Raw genomic sequence first — 14607 nt, 5'->3', positions numbered from 1 at the left:
TAATAAGTCAAAATCCCTTGCTGTCATCTCCCCTCCTTACCCATTGGTGCTCAGAGTCCTGACGTTCTCCCAGGCTGTCTTCACCAGTGCTACCTCCCTGAGAGCCTCCCCAGCCAGCTCACTGTCTCTCTGGGCCAGCTGGCTTCCCTTCTCCTCTAACCACCGTTGGGAGTGCTGCAGGGACTGGAGCTCATCCTCCAGCTGGACGAAGAAACGCAGCCTGGGAGAAATAGATGCAGAAGAAAACAATGGGGATTACCACTCTGATTCCAACATAATATATCAAAATTTCCAGGATGCGAAATTGAAATGGATTTGTCCATGCATAGTTTGGCTTTATTCATGTACTAAAAGCTCACAGGGTGCATTTGAAAGTGACAAAGTATATTAGAAAAAATATTTCAAGAGTCAGAAACGTGTTTCCACAATATTGTCAATAACAATAACAATGATCTTAATTCAGTATAATCTGGCTTTTAATTCAAATTTCTTTTTAATTTGATAATCTAAAAAGAAAAACAAATATTTATTTTGCCTAAAAACACATCTATGTTTCTGAGAGCCTTAGCACAGGGGGAAGAAAGGTACAGAACTGATAACAATATACTATTGAGTTCATACAGTTCAGCTGACACTAACTATGCTTATATCAAAGTATCCTAATATATCTAGAGGCTTAAAGTTTTGTGGCTACCATATACATACCTGTTTTGAAAGGCCTGTACAGAGCTCTCTCTGGCCCCCTCTTGCCTCGCCTCATCCTCCAGTTTTTTCAAATTCTTCATCACCTCCTCCCTTCTCTCCCTGAAGGAGCTCCATAATGCCCCTAAAGCATCTGCTTCACTCTGCCTCCATCCTACACCCCTTTGAACCTCCTCCAAAGCCATTGTAAGAGCCACTGCTTGTCCCCTGCAAGATGTTCTTCCCTGAGGGTGGCTCACATCTTTGGAGCCCTGCCATTCTGCCCCACACAGGTGAAGGTGTGCTTTGCTTAGCTGCCCATCTAACCCGACTGCCTCAGCCTCAAGCCTGGCTACGTCTTTAGCCACTTCCCCTATCCCACGATGCAGCTCTTCAGCTTTGGAGCGGTCCCAGCTCCCCCTGCCTTCCACTGCCTCGTGAAGGTGTCGCACAGCCATCGCCGCCACTTCATGCTTCTCAAGAAAAGTCTTTAACTCAGTCAGGCACTCTTTACGGAGGAGCAGGAGACGCTGGGATTCACTGAGGGGCTGTAGGCAGTCCTCACTCCACCCCTGGAGCTGCTGTTGGGCCTCAGGGGTGGAACAGCAAAGCAGGGAGGACTCCTTTTGCTGGAGTGTCTCTCTTAGTGATGCGTGTGTCTGTAGTTGCACCTCGTGCCCCTACAACAAGATGGTTTGATTAGAGAAATTTATATGTGCTCCAACAGCAATCAATATAAACTTGCTTACTGTAATTGCTCCAATAAACATAGCCTATAAAGGACATAATTGCTGACAGCAAATTATTGATTTTGCACCTTCAGCTTAGTAATTGCAGCCTCAAGATCAGCAACATCAACCTGGGAAGAACTTCTCAAACCAGACAGGAAGTTTTCACTCCTTTGGGTCAGAGTCAGCAGTGCCTGATCAAACTGCTCCAGCTGCTCCAACTGAGGCTCCAGCAGCTCAAGTCTAACAGAGAAGTGGAAGACAGTGTGATGAAGAATGATGAAAGGTGTAAAAAAGCTAATAAAAATGTTTGAATCCATTACCTCAGAGGTTAACAATTGTAAATTATCTGTATAATAATGTCTAAAAAGTAAATTGCCTGTGTGATATGCTATTCTTCAAAGAAGTGCATCTGTCCTGTATTAGTGTGAGATCATCACTGAGCTCTTGTATACGAGTTTCAGTCGCTGTGGGGTACAGACACAGCCCGAGATTCACAAGACCCTGGAGGAGAGCCTCATAAGACGGTGTCTCCCTCTGCATTTCCTGTATGGGTCAATAAATATTCAAAAATCATTAGCAGAAGAAACATTGTATAATAGGTAAGGTAAAAATAAAACTGACAAATAATATACACAGATGAAACAAAAAAATCTAAATGCAAATGGATGGTTTGTGAAATGGTTTACCTGTACATTTAGTAGTTCATTTCTAAGCTTTACTTTATCTGCAGACAGCAGGTCGGTGTCTGGACAGCAAACAGACTCACACCTGTCCAGCCAGCTTTTCATGGCTGAACTCTCCTTTTCAAATCTGTGGATACAAAAGTGACACTAAGAAAAATGTATTCAAATGAAATACAATTTAGACAGGACTATTCTGAAAAGGAAAATAATAAATATTGATCTAACGATGTGAAAGCATAAACACACAATGACTCAAAGACACAGTGATACTGTCTGTGTGCTATTTATTATCTGACCAAGCCTTAGTATCAGTGACAGGGTCATAATGGGGGCAGCCATATCTCTCCAGAGCACCCAGTGCTCTAAGTAATCCCTCATACATACACCTGCAGGGGAGGAGATGAGGTTGACAACAGACAACCACACAGGGCACACATAAACCAAGCTGAACTTTAGCAGGTGAAATATAATTGAGTTACTGGCAGGATAAATACAAAAAAAAAAAAAAAGCCCCAAAGCTTTAGCCCTTTAAATAGCTACTATGTGAGTGGATCATTATTTTTTTCCTCTTGAATAATACAAAGAATAAGAAATAATTGCTCCAGTAAAAATCTATTGTGTGATCAAAGCAAGTGATGATAAAAGCATGTTATTAGAATAGAAAGGCAATGGCTGACTGGGGGACGGACAGATTGAGTCAAAGACAAGATCTTGCTCCTCTACATCACACTAAGATGAGGGAATGGTTCAGGGAATAAAAAAGGAAATTGGCAGAGAGAAGAGGATTCGGCACAAAGAGCACAAGCACAATAAAAGGGGAAATAGTGATGTTTATACAATCAGAATAAGATACGTGTGTGAGCAGGGACCAAAGTTGACAGGAAAACAGTCAGCAAAAAAGGAAAAAGAGACAGTACAGCAAATGAACTACAGTTTGTGCTCAAAAATGTTTCTTACTGTATACCATTTTCATATTTCCTGTGTTTGTGCAATGTGACAAACACCTGAAATATTCAAACACACCTCTTTTACAGTAGGTGTTGGAGGAACACACACACACACACACACACACACACACACACACACACACACACACACACACACACACACACACAAGGTACAGAGCGATACTGGCAGCCCAGCAAGGCATCACAGCAGCTGGCAATACATCCTTTCTTTGTGATTCTGCCTACAGTGTCTCTATCTGTATGTTATTGTCTTAAAAGCTGGAAAGGATGGCTCATGTCTGGGTATTCATTATGGTAAAATATTCAGCAGACGGCTGGTGTTCTTTTTCAGACAAATATACAGGTGTAGGATTATTTTTTTCACTGTGGTTTACTTTACCTTTGCCACAGCGCTAGAAGGCTCTCTAATGTCGACTGCTTTTCTGTGGCTTTTCCCATAAGCTCTCCCTGTTGCTTCTTGAGGTTAGCCACCTCTTCCTCCAGCTGGCTTCCCTCTCCAAGTCTTTTCATGGCTGAACACAAAGCCATCAGCCTGGGGTTCAGTTGCTCCACAGCCTGGCAGACCTCCTGGAGGAAACGAAAGGTGTGCATCATCAAAAAACTTGTGGTTTAAACAAAGTAAACTTGATAACTAAGACTGTGCTAAATTACAGAATACAGCTATAGTGATATAACATCTTACCATATGATCCTGGAGGCTTTTGTAGGTCTCAGATGATGATGTACAGTATGTGACTGGACAGTCCAGCTTCTCTTGAAGGTCACTCATTGTTTTCTTAACCTAATAAAGACAAAAGTTTATTCAGAAACGAACAAGCACTGCCACTGCAAAGTCTTAATTACAATTTATGCATCAAACTATTCCATTACGTGTTGCTGTGTACCTGTTCAAGGTTATCGTTGTATCTCTGCCTGTACGAGGCGCACTGGTTGAGCTGTCCCCCCAGCTGCTCTACTCTCCCCTTCAACTCTTCCCAGTAGCGTCTCATCTGCGTAAGCCGTGCCCGAATGTGTCCAGCCTCTCCAGGGGTCACAAACCTTGACAGGGCCTCACAGTCCGCCTCCATGTGGGCCAGAGCTGCCCTTCTCTCCTCTAAACCTTCCCCCACAGCCTGCAGGGATGCAGCAGCAGCAGAGGAATGATAGTCAGGAAAACGTATAAGAGGCACAAGTTGTGGAAAATAACAATGAAAAATAGTAGAAAAAAAAATACTTGATAACACATCGCTAATTCTCTCTAGCCTCTTCATTGGCCTGATGACAGACAATGTTATGTTTTTATCTTTAATAAATCCCTTTATCTGTCAAGAGTGTACAGGTTGTGTCTCATCAGGTTCATGGAGGTCTATAAAAATTTAAGCACAAAAGCTGAATGAAAAAAAAAACTGACTGTGCTGCTTCTGGAGGCAAATGCGTTCAAACTCACAACTTATCAAATACCTGCCGCAGGATTTCTCAAGTCCTGTTATCCCAAATTTTTTTAGACATTTTTTTCCCCAAACCTCAATGAGATTGACAGAGCTGAGGTCTGGCAAGCCAAGATTATATTTTCTTCAATATGATCAATTTATTTTCTATATCCTAGACCACAGCTCTGACCCAATTTCCCCTTGGGGTTAGATTAAAATGTCATCTTATTTCATCATAATCTTAATAACCCTCAGAACACACTGATACTGTACATTACAGCGCCAAACAGCAATTTTGACTCGTTTCACTTGGAGCTACTAAAAAATGTGTGGATGATGCATATTTATTTGTGAATATCAGAGGATTATTGAAGACTTGAGTTAAAAAAATTGTAGCTATACAGTGTGGAGTCAGTGTTATGGATGACTAACCTGCAATTATTAAAAACCCATGGAAAAAAAAACCAAGAAACAAGACATACCTCCACTGTGCTGATGTGTTTGTCCAGAGGATCTAAGGAGGAGGTGTAGTTGACGGCCTCCAGCTCCTTCTCTTTCTCATTGATCCAAAGAGAGAAGGCCTCTGATTCACTGCTGAAGCGTTCCCACCACATACACATCATCTCCAGCTGGACAACGCTGGGAGACACAAGGTCAGACAAGATACATTTTGTAAAATACACTGAAAGCATATTTAAGTGTACTGTAGGAATGAAAGCAACCAAGCACACACTGACACATCTGAAACATATAATCTTACTTGAATTATGTGCTTCACTTTTTGTTCCAGAATTTTGTCTAAGAGGTAGAAGTATGATTTTGGCTGTCAAATTGTATAGCATTATTAGGACAGATCTGCAATTTTGCTGTTAAAGTAAAAGCCCCGTTCAGAAGCCATAATAAATTAACATTGTGAGTTTAAGTAAACCATTTCGCACTTAAGTTTTTCCTCATCAAACTTGAAGTCAAACTTGACGCTGCAGTATACTTTATTATAATTAAGAGGGATGGGAGGCTGAGGGTGAGGATGGGACATACTTCTTGTTGAGGTGGTCTTGAAGTTGTGTGACTGCTTCTCTGGTGGACTGGGCCTGCTGCAGAAGAAGAGTCTGATTCTTCGGACCGAGCTGAACATCTGCTGCCTTTTCCAGAAGGAGATCTGCTCGCACAGAACACTCCTCAACCTTTGTGAAGAGCTCCTACAGGCAGGAAAAAAAAGCCAATATATTGTATTAGCAAATACAGAGCGTAGACTATATGCATGTACGCACACACAAACACATCCACTGAACATACCTTGACATGCTCCAGTTCAGTTTTCAGGCTGTCCAGGCTGTTGAAAATAAGTTCTTTGTGCAGCTCATTGTTGGTATTACTGATAAACCTCCAAACTGTTTCTCTTTCTGCTTCAAAATTCTGCCAGGAGCTCAGCGTCGCCTTGAGATGATGAAGAAACAACAGAATGGTGTCCTTGAGTAAAGTTTCATACAGAAAATATTACATATAATAATAATATCTTGCCTTAATTTAACTCTAGATTATCCCAACAACTTTTCCTGCAGAGTTTCAGTCATTCAGCCATACAGCTGAGTGTCATGGAACAACAAAATGCACCTTCTTTGTCTGCATCTACTACCATCAATTCCTCTATGTAATGATTTAGCATTAGTGTAATATGGTCCTGTGATTTAGAGGGACGTCCTTGATGTTTTGGGAGTGCTGATTTAGGGTTTTTTATGGTGGTTTTCTTTTGCACTCCAGGCACCTCACACAGTTTCATGGAGTGTGACTGATTGATTGATTTTCTGATCAATTCGATGACAGTGATCGAAGTGTATAAACAAATCCCAAGACAGCAGACACAAATAAAATTAACACGCCACAAACAATCAATTTCTGGTTAAGCTTCAACATGGACCAATCAATGATCACCGCAGGGGCGTGTGTGGACACTCACACATGCAAACATTATCACACTGACATGTGAGAAACATCCAGGCTCATTCTACCTGCAGGTTGTGTTCCTTTGCCCCTGATTTACGGTCGACCTCTCCGAAAGCTCCTTCAAGCTCCCGCAAAGATTGACTGAGCCCTTCCCCTTTCTGCAACTGGCGACAGTGGGACACCAGAAGCTCTGCGTCTCTCCTGTTAGCATGCAGGCGCTTCAGGTGTTGCTATAACAAACACATAGACAAGAACAGAACATGTCAGATGACAAAATGACAACATAGTATACTTGAAGTGGATGCTTAAAGCGTAACGTAGTATCATGTTGAAAAGCTGTGTTCTCCTGCCCCCTCTGGTTGAAAGGTTTAAGCCTTTTCCCTGCTGAGCCAGAAGTGTCCTTTGTAGCACCTCTAACCAGATCCTACAGTGATAGTCACAGAGTCCTGGAGTACACCTGAACATCACTGCAGCAAAGTAAAAAATGAAACCACTTGAGGGCAAGAAAACTGATACAGATCACACAAAGGAGAAACTACGGTGCTATCTAGAGCCGGTGTTTGGTTTGTCCCTTGTGGGCTACAGTAGAAACATGGCGGTTCAACATGGCAGACCCCGTGGAAGGCAGCCTGCAGTGTCTGTAGATAAAAACGTCTCATTTTAAAATAACAAAAACATACAAATTCTTATTTTCAGGTGATTATACACTAATGAAAACATAACTATGCATATTACATTTAATTACATAATTTCAGTGACATCTGATTTACACTTTTTGATAGAAGCTTCTGTAAATTAAAAATCTGCCCACAGTTGACTTCACCACTCTCCACTCACTGCTCCTGCACTATACACACCTGGTGAATAAGGTAAAGTTGTTTGGCCTCATCCAGGCCCTCAGCTTCAAGGATCCTGCTGGTCTGCTCCTCGGCCTCCCTTCGCACTCTCAGAACCTCCTCCAATGCACCACGCACCTCCTCCCCCAGCTCCTCATACTGGAACATAGCAGAGCCCTCACCCCACTAAGAATGAGGAAGACAAAGGATCAGATTTTTTTCAGAAAACACAGAAGATAGACAAATTTTTAGAATTTGGAACATTTTGAAATACCTGACAGAGTGAAGAAAACAGTGCCCGCAGGTCAGTTGAGAGTTTGGCCAGAGCTGTTCTCTGCCTCTGGACCTCCAGTTCAGAGCTAACCTCAGACAGCCCAGCAAGACGGCTCTTGAGCCACAGCAGGTTCTCCTCTCGGGCATCTATTGCTTCCTGCAGTGCCTTAACAATGGTGCAAGCACAAAAAAAGTGAATGCAGGTTTACTGAGGTTGAGCAGTATTGAATCATGACTGAATCGCTGCACTTACAGCAGCAAATATGACTCACCTGAACGGCAGCATCAACTTGCTCCTGATGGCTGGAGTTTCTTGCTGTGTCTCTCAAGAGCCTCACCTGCCTCCTCTGAGACGAGAGCCAATCAGAAAGCTCACAGAACCTAGAACAAAAAGTAATTACTTTGAACCCCCTTCAGTGAAGAAAAAGTCAGACATTAAGATGTTGGAGATAGTGTGAGGACTGAGTTTTTGTTCATCTTTACCTCTCGTTCCACTCTTTCCATTTATCAGGATGCTGCTCTAGCTTGAGGTAGGTGCTCTTGATTTGCTCTGCAACCTCTTCTACAACCCTTCTGGTGCAGTCTAGCGTTTGATAAGCCGGGTCGTTGTCAGGCAACTTATGACACAGATCCTCCATGTTTCTAATCCTCTTCTCACACAAAGTCAGAGGTTTACGTTCCCTGAAAAAAGTCTGGAGATAAGAGAAAAGGAAATGTTGAACTGGTGAAGATGACATTAGGTGATTGTATCTTTCTTTTACTCCCACTCTTGTTTTAATCTGTTTCAAGTTTCTACCAGGCTCACTCTGTGCTCTTTGATCACTCGCTCACTGGTGCAGGTGCCAGACAGGGCTTGCATTTCCCTTTCCAACTCTGCGGTGCAGTCTTGTACGATCACAGCCACTCGACTTTGCTCAGCCTCCACCTTTAAACGGAGCAGGTGAGAGGGTACCTCGCCCTGGATGTCCTGTGGAAAACACAGAGAAGACCCAGAGCATGGGAGACATGGTAGATAAGATATGCAATAAAATTATATGAGTTTCAGTCTCATATTGTTCCTTTCCTGAACGTGTGGGAGACAATATCCTCTAGAGAGGCTGCAAGTAACACTAATAGGGTTGCAGTTAAACCAAACTAGTACAGGTTAATTGGAAACAGACTGGAGGGAACTCTATCAAAGCCAAAGGTCTTCTTGGTTAAGTTAATGAAGTATCGGCAATGCGCCTCCAGAGATGTACAGTAATTAGTGAGAGTGTTAAAGCATGTTGACCCCTGACCTTCCAGTGTTTGTGCAGCCTGCGGACAGTTTCTTGCAGCCCCTGTTGCTCCTCCTGTGGGAGGATGTCAGTCAGCTCATCACATGCCTTCAAGAACACGCTCAGCAGTCGCTGGTCCAGTTGGGCAAAAAAGTCCTGTGCAGAAAAAAATACAAACAATGAAATCAGCAGGTATTTTACAGTAAATGCTGACATTGAGGCGGACAAACATAAAGCCATTGTCTATTTACACATAATGTAGCGCATTGGCAGAGAAAAGTAGTAAAATGAATGTATTTTTATTTTTTATGTTTTGTTGTTTGTCTTTGAGACCAAGACAAGAATTAGCTCAATACACACTGATCAGCTGTACCCTTCATGTATGTCCTCCATTTACAGCAGAACATTACAGGGTTTATCTTACACTGTGTTTCTTCAGTAATTCCTCAGCGTCTCCAGTCTCTCTCAAGCAGCCTTGAGCTTTCTTCAGCACTCTCTCCAACTCTTGTCTTGATTCCTCAAACCTCCTCCTCAGGCAGTTGTTGGCCTCTTCCTGCCTTCTCCATTCCCCGACCTCCTTCAGCAAAGCCTGAGAGGACGGACAGCAAGTAGCGGTGATTGCAATTAGTCTCCTTGGTAATATAGTTTAATTACATTATTTGTCTTACATCAAGCAAATGAATGGTGAGACACAAGTAAGCTAATCTGCACTGTTGCCTCCTGGGTGTTTTGATGGGTGTTCTTGTAATCTCATTAATATAATCAGCATTGTGGGTAATGCAGTGTGTGTGTGTGTGTGTGTGTGGCATTCTAGTATTCATATGTCTACATGTATGTTAAACACCAACCTGTGCTGAGCCCTGTATTTCAGCCACTCTTTTTTGCAGCAGGGAAAGGTCAAAGTTTCGGAGCACCTTACTGGTGGACAGCGCCCTCTGCAGGGTGTGGTGATTCCTCTCAATCACTGACAGACAACGTTTACAGCTTTGCTGCTGATTTAATAAATCCTGAGGAAATTGTGGAAACAAATACATAAGTGTGCTGACAATGATGCGTTCAGAAATGTAAACACTCTTATTATATCTCAGCAATTCTGCTCCCATCAGACAAAAAGGTTATAGTAAAAATAGGTTGTGGAGATGAAAATGACCAAATGAATGAGACAGAATATACACACAAGAGAGTAAATATATATATAAAATACACACATTACATATACACTTTTTTTTTAACTATTACAAGTCTTATTTTTGTAGTTTTTTCCATTTTTGTGGGATAGCTCACACATTTCTAGTCACATGAGAGATCAGACAGAAAAAATCCCCAGTTTAATAAAATTATCTAAAGAACTAACTGGATAATAAAAAATATCCATGATATACTGTGTGTCAACTGCACTGTAAAACTGATTGTATGCACAAGTGCAGAATGACAACCAAAACAACTAAAATAAGAACATTCCTGACCCAAGAAGTAAAAGCTGTAACTGGTAACCATTTAAGTTCAGTCCATTAATTATCATCATATCTAACCTGCCACTTTTGTTTTTGCTGGGTTTGGGTCTGTGTGTCTGGCTCTCTGGCAGCAGAAGTGATGCGACTGGCCCGCTCCAGGGCTTGGTAAAACGCAGTGATGTGTTTCTCCATCTCCTCCAACAGTGGCAGGAGGACATGACATTCCCTCACAAGGGAGGGACACCGCTCTCTCACCTGGAGACAGTTAATACAAGCCATTAAACAGTGACACAGAAGTGCTTTAAAGAAAGACGCTGTTTCAGACGTAAATGATACCTACCTTACTCAGCTGACTTTTAGCTGTTGCCATAGTTGCCATGACCCTGGCAGCCTCATCCTGTGGCGCATCCTTGGCGAGGAACTGAGCACTGCGGGCAGCCAACTTGTATTGTGTCTCCATGGCAACAACCTTTTGCTTGGTATTCTAAGATGAGACATGGAGGCAAAGGGTCATCTTAGACATTCTTTTGGGTTTTTTAAAAAAAAAAATTGGGGCTTTTATTGTCTTTAATTGGTAGTGACATCTGAAGAGTAACAGGAAACGGGGGAGAGAGAGGGGATGACACGCAGAAAAAGGCCACAGGTCAGATTTGAACCCTGGGCCACTGCAGCAAGGACTCAGCCTTCGTACATGGGGCCAGCTCTACCACGTGAGCTATCCAGGCACACCAGCTTCTTCTGTCTGCAGCTCTGACTTCAAAACACCAGGGACACCAGGGTTTTAATCAGAAGTTTAAGAACACAAATTCACTTACAAAAGGAAATAAAACAATATAATAAATCATTTATCCATAGTATGTTTTTGCCGGAGGAGTTGTGAGCTGTCTGTTTTCTAATGTGTCCCAGTACGAAAATCATTGTAAATGTCAAAATGTGCTAATATGCACCTCGGAAATGGTTCGCAGGGCCCCTCTCTCATTACAGTCCAAATGTAAACTCATCTGTGATCTAACTGGTGCCTTAAATCCTGTTTGTGATTCCCTACCTACTGATTTGAGACACACCCACAGAGCCGTTGACAGGGATGTTGCAATTTGATTGTTCTAATCTGGAGCTTTTCTCACCTCCACATCCTGCAGAAAGGCTCTAACACTGAGGAAAGACACCTGGACAGGAGCTTTGAGCTTGGCCTCTGCCGTGTCCAGCAGCTCTGTAAGGGTCGATACAGCCTTTAGATGGTCTTTTCTCCACTTCTCCAGCTCATCTGTACGGGCATACTGCAGCAAAGGGAAAGATAATACAAACTTTAGAATTGATTGGTCAAATGGTACCACACATTTAAAATGAGAAGATCCTGTGACTAAATTAGCTAAAGCTCTTCTCTGACATACAGTATTTTTAGGGTATTTTTGTTTGTTACTTGTTTGACTTTGAGGAAGAGGTCTCTCCATCGTCCATTCATAAGAAGCAGTTGCTGCTTCAGATCAAGCGACACCGTCTCATCACATGTTTCAATGAGAAAATTCCCTGCGTCGTTCATGGCTGCGTGCTGATCCATCCAGTGGCTGAGATTTCTGAAAAACTCCTGGAAGAGAGACAGACTCATTAAAAGACAGAAAGAAACACAGACACGAGGAAATTAAGAGAAACAAAGAACAACACAAAGAATGACAGTCAGAAACAAAGGCAGCTACTCTAAAAAGAAACAAAGAAATGTATTCAAAGAAAGAAACAAAGAGAGGACAATAAAAAAACTGGGGTAATTAGGTGTCTAATCCTTGGTGGGGATGTGAATCTGAGGTAACCATGGCAATGCGACAACTGGAATATCCTTAGTGGCTTGTTGTAAGTCAAGGAGATCATTTGATACTTGAGTGGAGACTGCTAATAGGATTCCACTTAGAAGACCAAATGCTTGAAATTGGGCTGACGTAGATTTGATTGCTCCTACTCTGAGTCCGTCAAATAAATACATGTATGAGGGGATACTTAATCTGTGCAAAAAAAGAAAAAGAAAAAAGCTTCGAGTATATGGTGGGATTCCCCACAATAATAACCTCATACCCGTTTTATGTTTTCCGGCTGCCTCAGGGCTTCCTCAGCATCCTCCAGCCAGGCCTGTAAGGAGGCCACAGTGGAGCTGTATCTTTCCCAGTTGGACATCACCTCCTCCAGCATGCTCCTCACACTGCGTACTTCCATTGACAGACTCCTCCACTGGGTCACCACCTCCCGCATGAACCTTCGCACTCCCATCTCACCATCATCCACTGCAGGGGAGATACATCAACTTTAACAACAACAACAATTACAGCAACAGTGATACTTCTACTACCAGAACATTACTACTATTTCTATTGCTGTGGTTGCCACTAACAAACAGTATTAGTCAAACTAGAACAGTGTAAACTGGAGACATCATAAACATACTAATCTTTAGTATTAAAACAGTTGCTTGCTGATATTTAGATTTTGTCTGCAGTTTTAAAGGACCAGTGTGAAAGATTTAGTGGCATCTAGTGGTGAAGTTGCAGTTTAAAATCATCTGAATACAGTTCAGCCTTCCAAGAGTGAAGGTGAAACTGCGGTGGCCTTGAAACAACAAAATGTTTCTCTAACAAATCAAGCGTTGAATTCATGAGCAATAAAACACACTAATGCTCAATTCAATACAGAGTTAATTGGTCTGGTATGACAAATGGCTCGTGGTGGCTAATATTAGCTAATGTTAATGTTATTATTGAGTCAGTTTGAAGCCTTGTGGATCGTCTACTCGTGTCACTCTTAGCGTTTATATATACTGCTATATAATTGTCACTTGTGGCCACTATTTAGCAACATTTACATAGCCTTGCTTCCATACATAGGACATATGGTACACATATTCATAGAAGCACCAGACAAAGAGCACACACAGGCTGATGGAGCCACATGCAGACAAATCTCTGACCTCAAAAACTCTCACTACAGGGAGATGCAGTATATTTCCCTGAGTGTTCCATTTTATTTGTTAAAGCTGGTCTGGTCTCATAAGTCCTGAACCACAAACTATTGTCAGCCAGTTTCGGGGCTGATAAATGACTCCACCAATCACAAATATCCAGTTTCAAAATACACATTCATCAGATAGTGCTGTGCCTTTAAATAGATAATGACATGTCAATCCCCCCTTAGCCTCCTCTCCTTCTTCAGTATGCTATAACCTACCTAACCAAACTGGGGCTTAAAAAAAGATCCAAATGATCTCTCGTCCAGCCAATCGGAGCCGAGGGTGCTAACTACCAGCGAGACTCATGTGGGTACGATGGAGGTGGGGGGGCACTTCATTTTGTGGGGTCGACCAATCAAGCTTCAAATGTCCTGATTTCTTGCCACACCTCAGTTCTCTGCTCTGCATACCCTAAAGCAGCACAACCCTGAAACTTAATGAAACCAACAAGCTAGCTCAGTTTGCGCCCAGAGACCTGCAGAAGTGGAGCAGCCCCTAACTAGCAAATGGGGTCGTATTCCCCACTGAGAGCTGGGAATGGAGGAACCTCATTTAGCAGTAGCCTGCAGACTCTCCCCTTCTACTGAGCTCTAAAATCAGACAGGGGCACACTGAGATGCTGCAGGAGAAAACCTCATCGGTTATGGAGGGTAGAATAAAGTTATAATAAATATTATAATAAAAATAATATGTGTTTAGTGTCACTCAATTTGAGATAAAGGCAACATCTAAATGACTAGAATGCAATTAGGTTTGAGCGATATGACAGCTGTGAGATAATAAAAATGTATGAATAGTGATTTTGTCCAACCATTTATACCAAGATATGTATCCCTTTAATATCTTTACTTGGACCTTTTATTACCATCAGCCACTCCTAAAAGCCATAATTTAATGTTTATCAGTAGGGTCTGAATTGAGACATTTAACTGTTAATCAAAAACATATGTACATACTGCATGCACCTGATCCAAGAAGGTTTATTCTGTATATTAAATAATTAACCTTTAAAGGTCCCCCAGAATGGCAGAAACAGAATATATTCATAGGTATGTTTTCATTAGTGTATAATCGCTTGAAAATCTGCATCATTGCATTTCGTTACCTCAGCATGAGCATTATAAAGTCCCATGTCCCCTTGGCCTTCTACTATAAATCATGTTTTCCCTGAAGGAACAGTAAGATTGAACTAAACTGTTTTTATGTACAGAGGGAGCAGGCCACCATGTTGAACCCCCATGTTTATACAGTAGCCCAGAACAGACAAACCAAACACTGGCTCTGGATAGGACACACACTACACACTTGGAAGGCTCAAGTGTATTCAAATGGTTGCAATCAGCAACTTCACCGCTAGATGCCACCGAATCCTACAAACTGGTC

At 42.1% G+C, this 14607-nt stretch overlaps 1 protein-coding gene across 9 annotated transcripts in view; it reads right to left on the bottom strand.

Annotated features, from left to right (window-relative positions):
- The window catches only part of syne1a (spectrin repeat containing, nuclear envelope 1a), a 129061-nt gene that overhangs the window by 85186 nt on the left and 29268 nt on the right, over window positions 1-14607 (bottom strand). For all 9 annotated transcript variants that reach the window (XM_051408753.1, XM_051408757.1, XM_051408758.1 and 6 more), the window contains exons 16-40: window positions 12300-12505; window positions 11656-11820; window positions 11360-11512; window positions 10576-10719; window positions 10314-10490; window positions 9630-9788; window positions 9206-9370; window positions 8803-8937; window positions 8331-8492; window positions 8009-8217; window positions 7798-7906; window positions 7527-7691; window positions 7274-7438; window positions 6482-6646; window positions 5769-5909; window positions 5511-5671; window positions 4955-5111; window positions 3948-4175; window positions 3746-3844; window positions 3443-3630; window positions 2099-2222; window positions 1789-1955; window positions 1499-1652; window positions 706-1361; window positions 41-220 (exon numbers count right to left, since the gene is read on the bottom strand). In XM_051408753.1, the coding sequence (XP_051264713.1) occupies window positions 41-220; window positions 706-1361; window positions 1499-1652; window positions 1789-1955; window positions 2099-2222; window positions 3443-3630; window positions 3746-3844; window positions 3948-4175; window positions 4955-5111; window positions 5511-5671; window positions 5769-5909; window positions 6482-6646; window positions 7274-7438; window positions 7527-7691; window positions 7798-7906; window positions 8009-8217; window positions 8331-8492; window positions 8803-8937; window positions 9206-9370; window positions 9630-9788; window positions 10314-10490; window positions 10576-10719; window positions 11360-11512; window positions 11656-11820; window positions 12300-12505 (4534 nt within the window). The remainder of the gene's footprint in view (window positions 1-40; window positions 221-705; window positions 1362-1498; window positions 1653-1788; window positions 1956-2098; window positions 2223-3442; window positions 3631-3745; window positions 3845-3947; window positions 4176-4954; window positions 5112-5510; window positions 5672-5768; window positions 5910-6481; window positions 6647-7273; window positions 7439-7526; window positions 7692-7797; window positions 7907-8008; window positions 8218-8330; window positions 8493-8802; window positions 8938-9205; window positions 9371-9629; window positions 9789-10313; window positions 10491-10575; window positions 10720-11359; window positions 11513-11655; window positions 11821-12299; window positions 12506-14607) is intronic.

Source organism: Dicentrarchus labrax, unplaced genomic scaffold (genome assembly GCF_905237075.1).
Source record: "Dicentrarchus labrax unplaced genomic scaffold, dlabrax2021, whole genome shotgun sequence".
Classification (NCBI taxonomy): Eukaryota; Metazoa; Chordata; class Actinopteri; family Moronidae; genus Dicentrarchus; species Dicentrarchus labrax.
The sequence above is the reverse complement of the archived record's forward strand: the minus strand, read 5'-3'. Positions and strand labels throughout refer to the sequence as shown.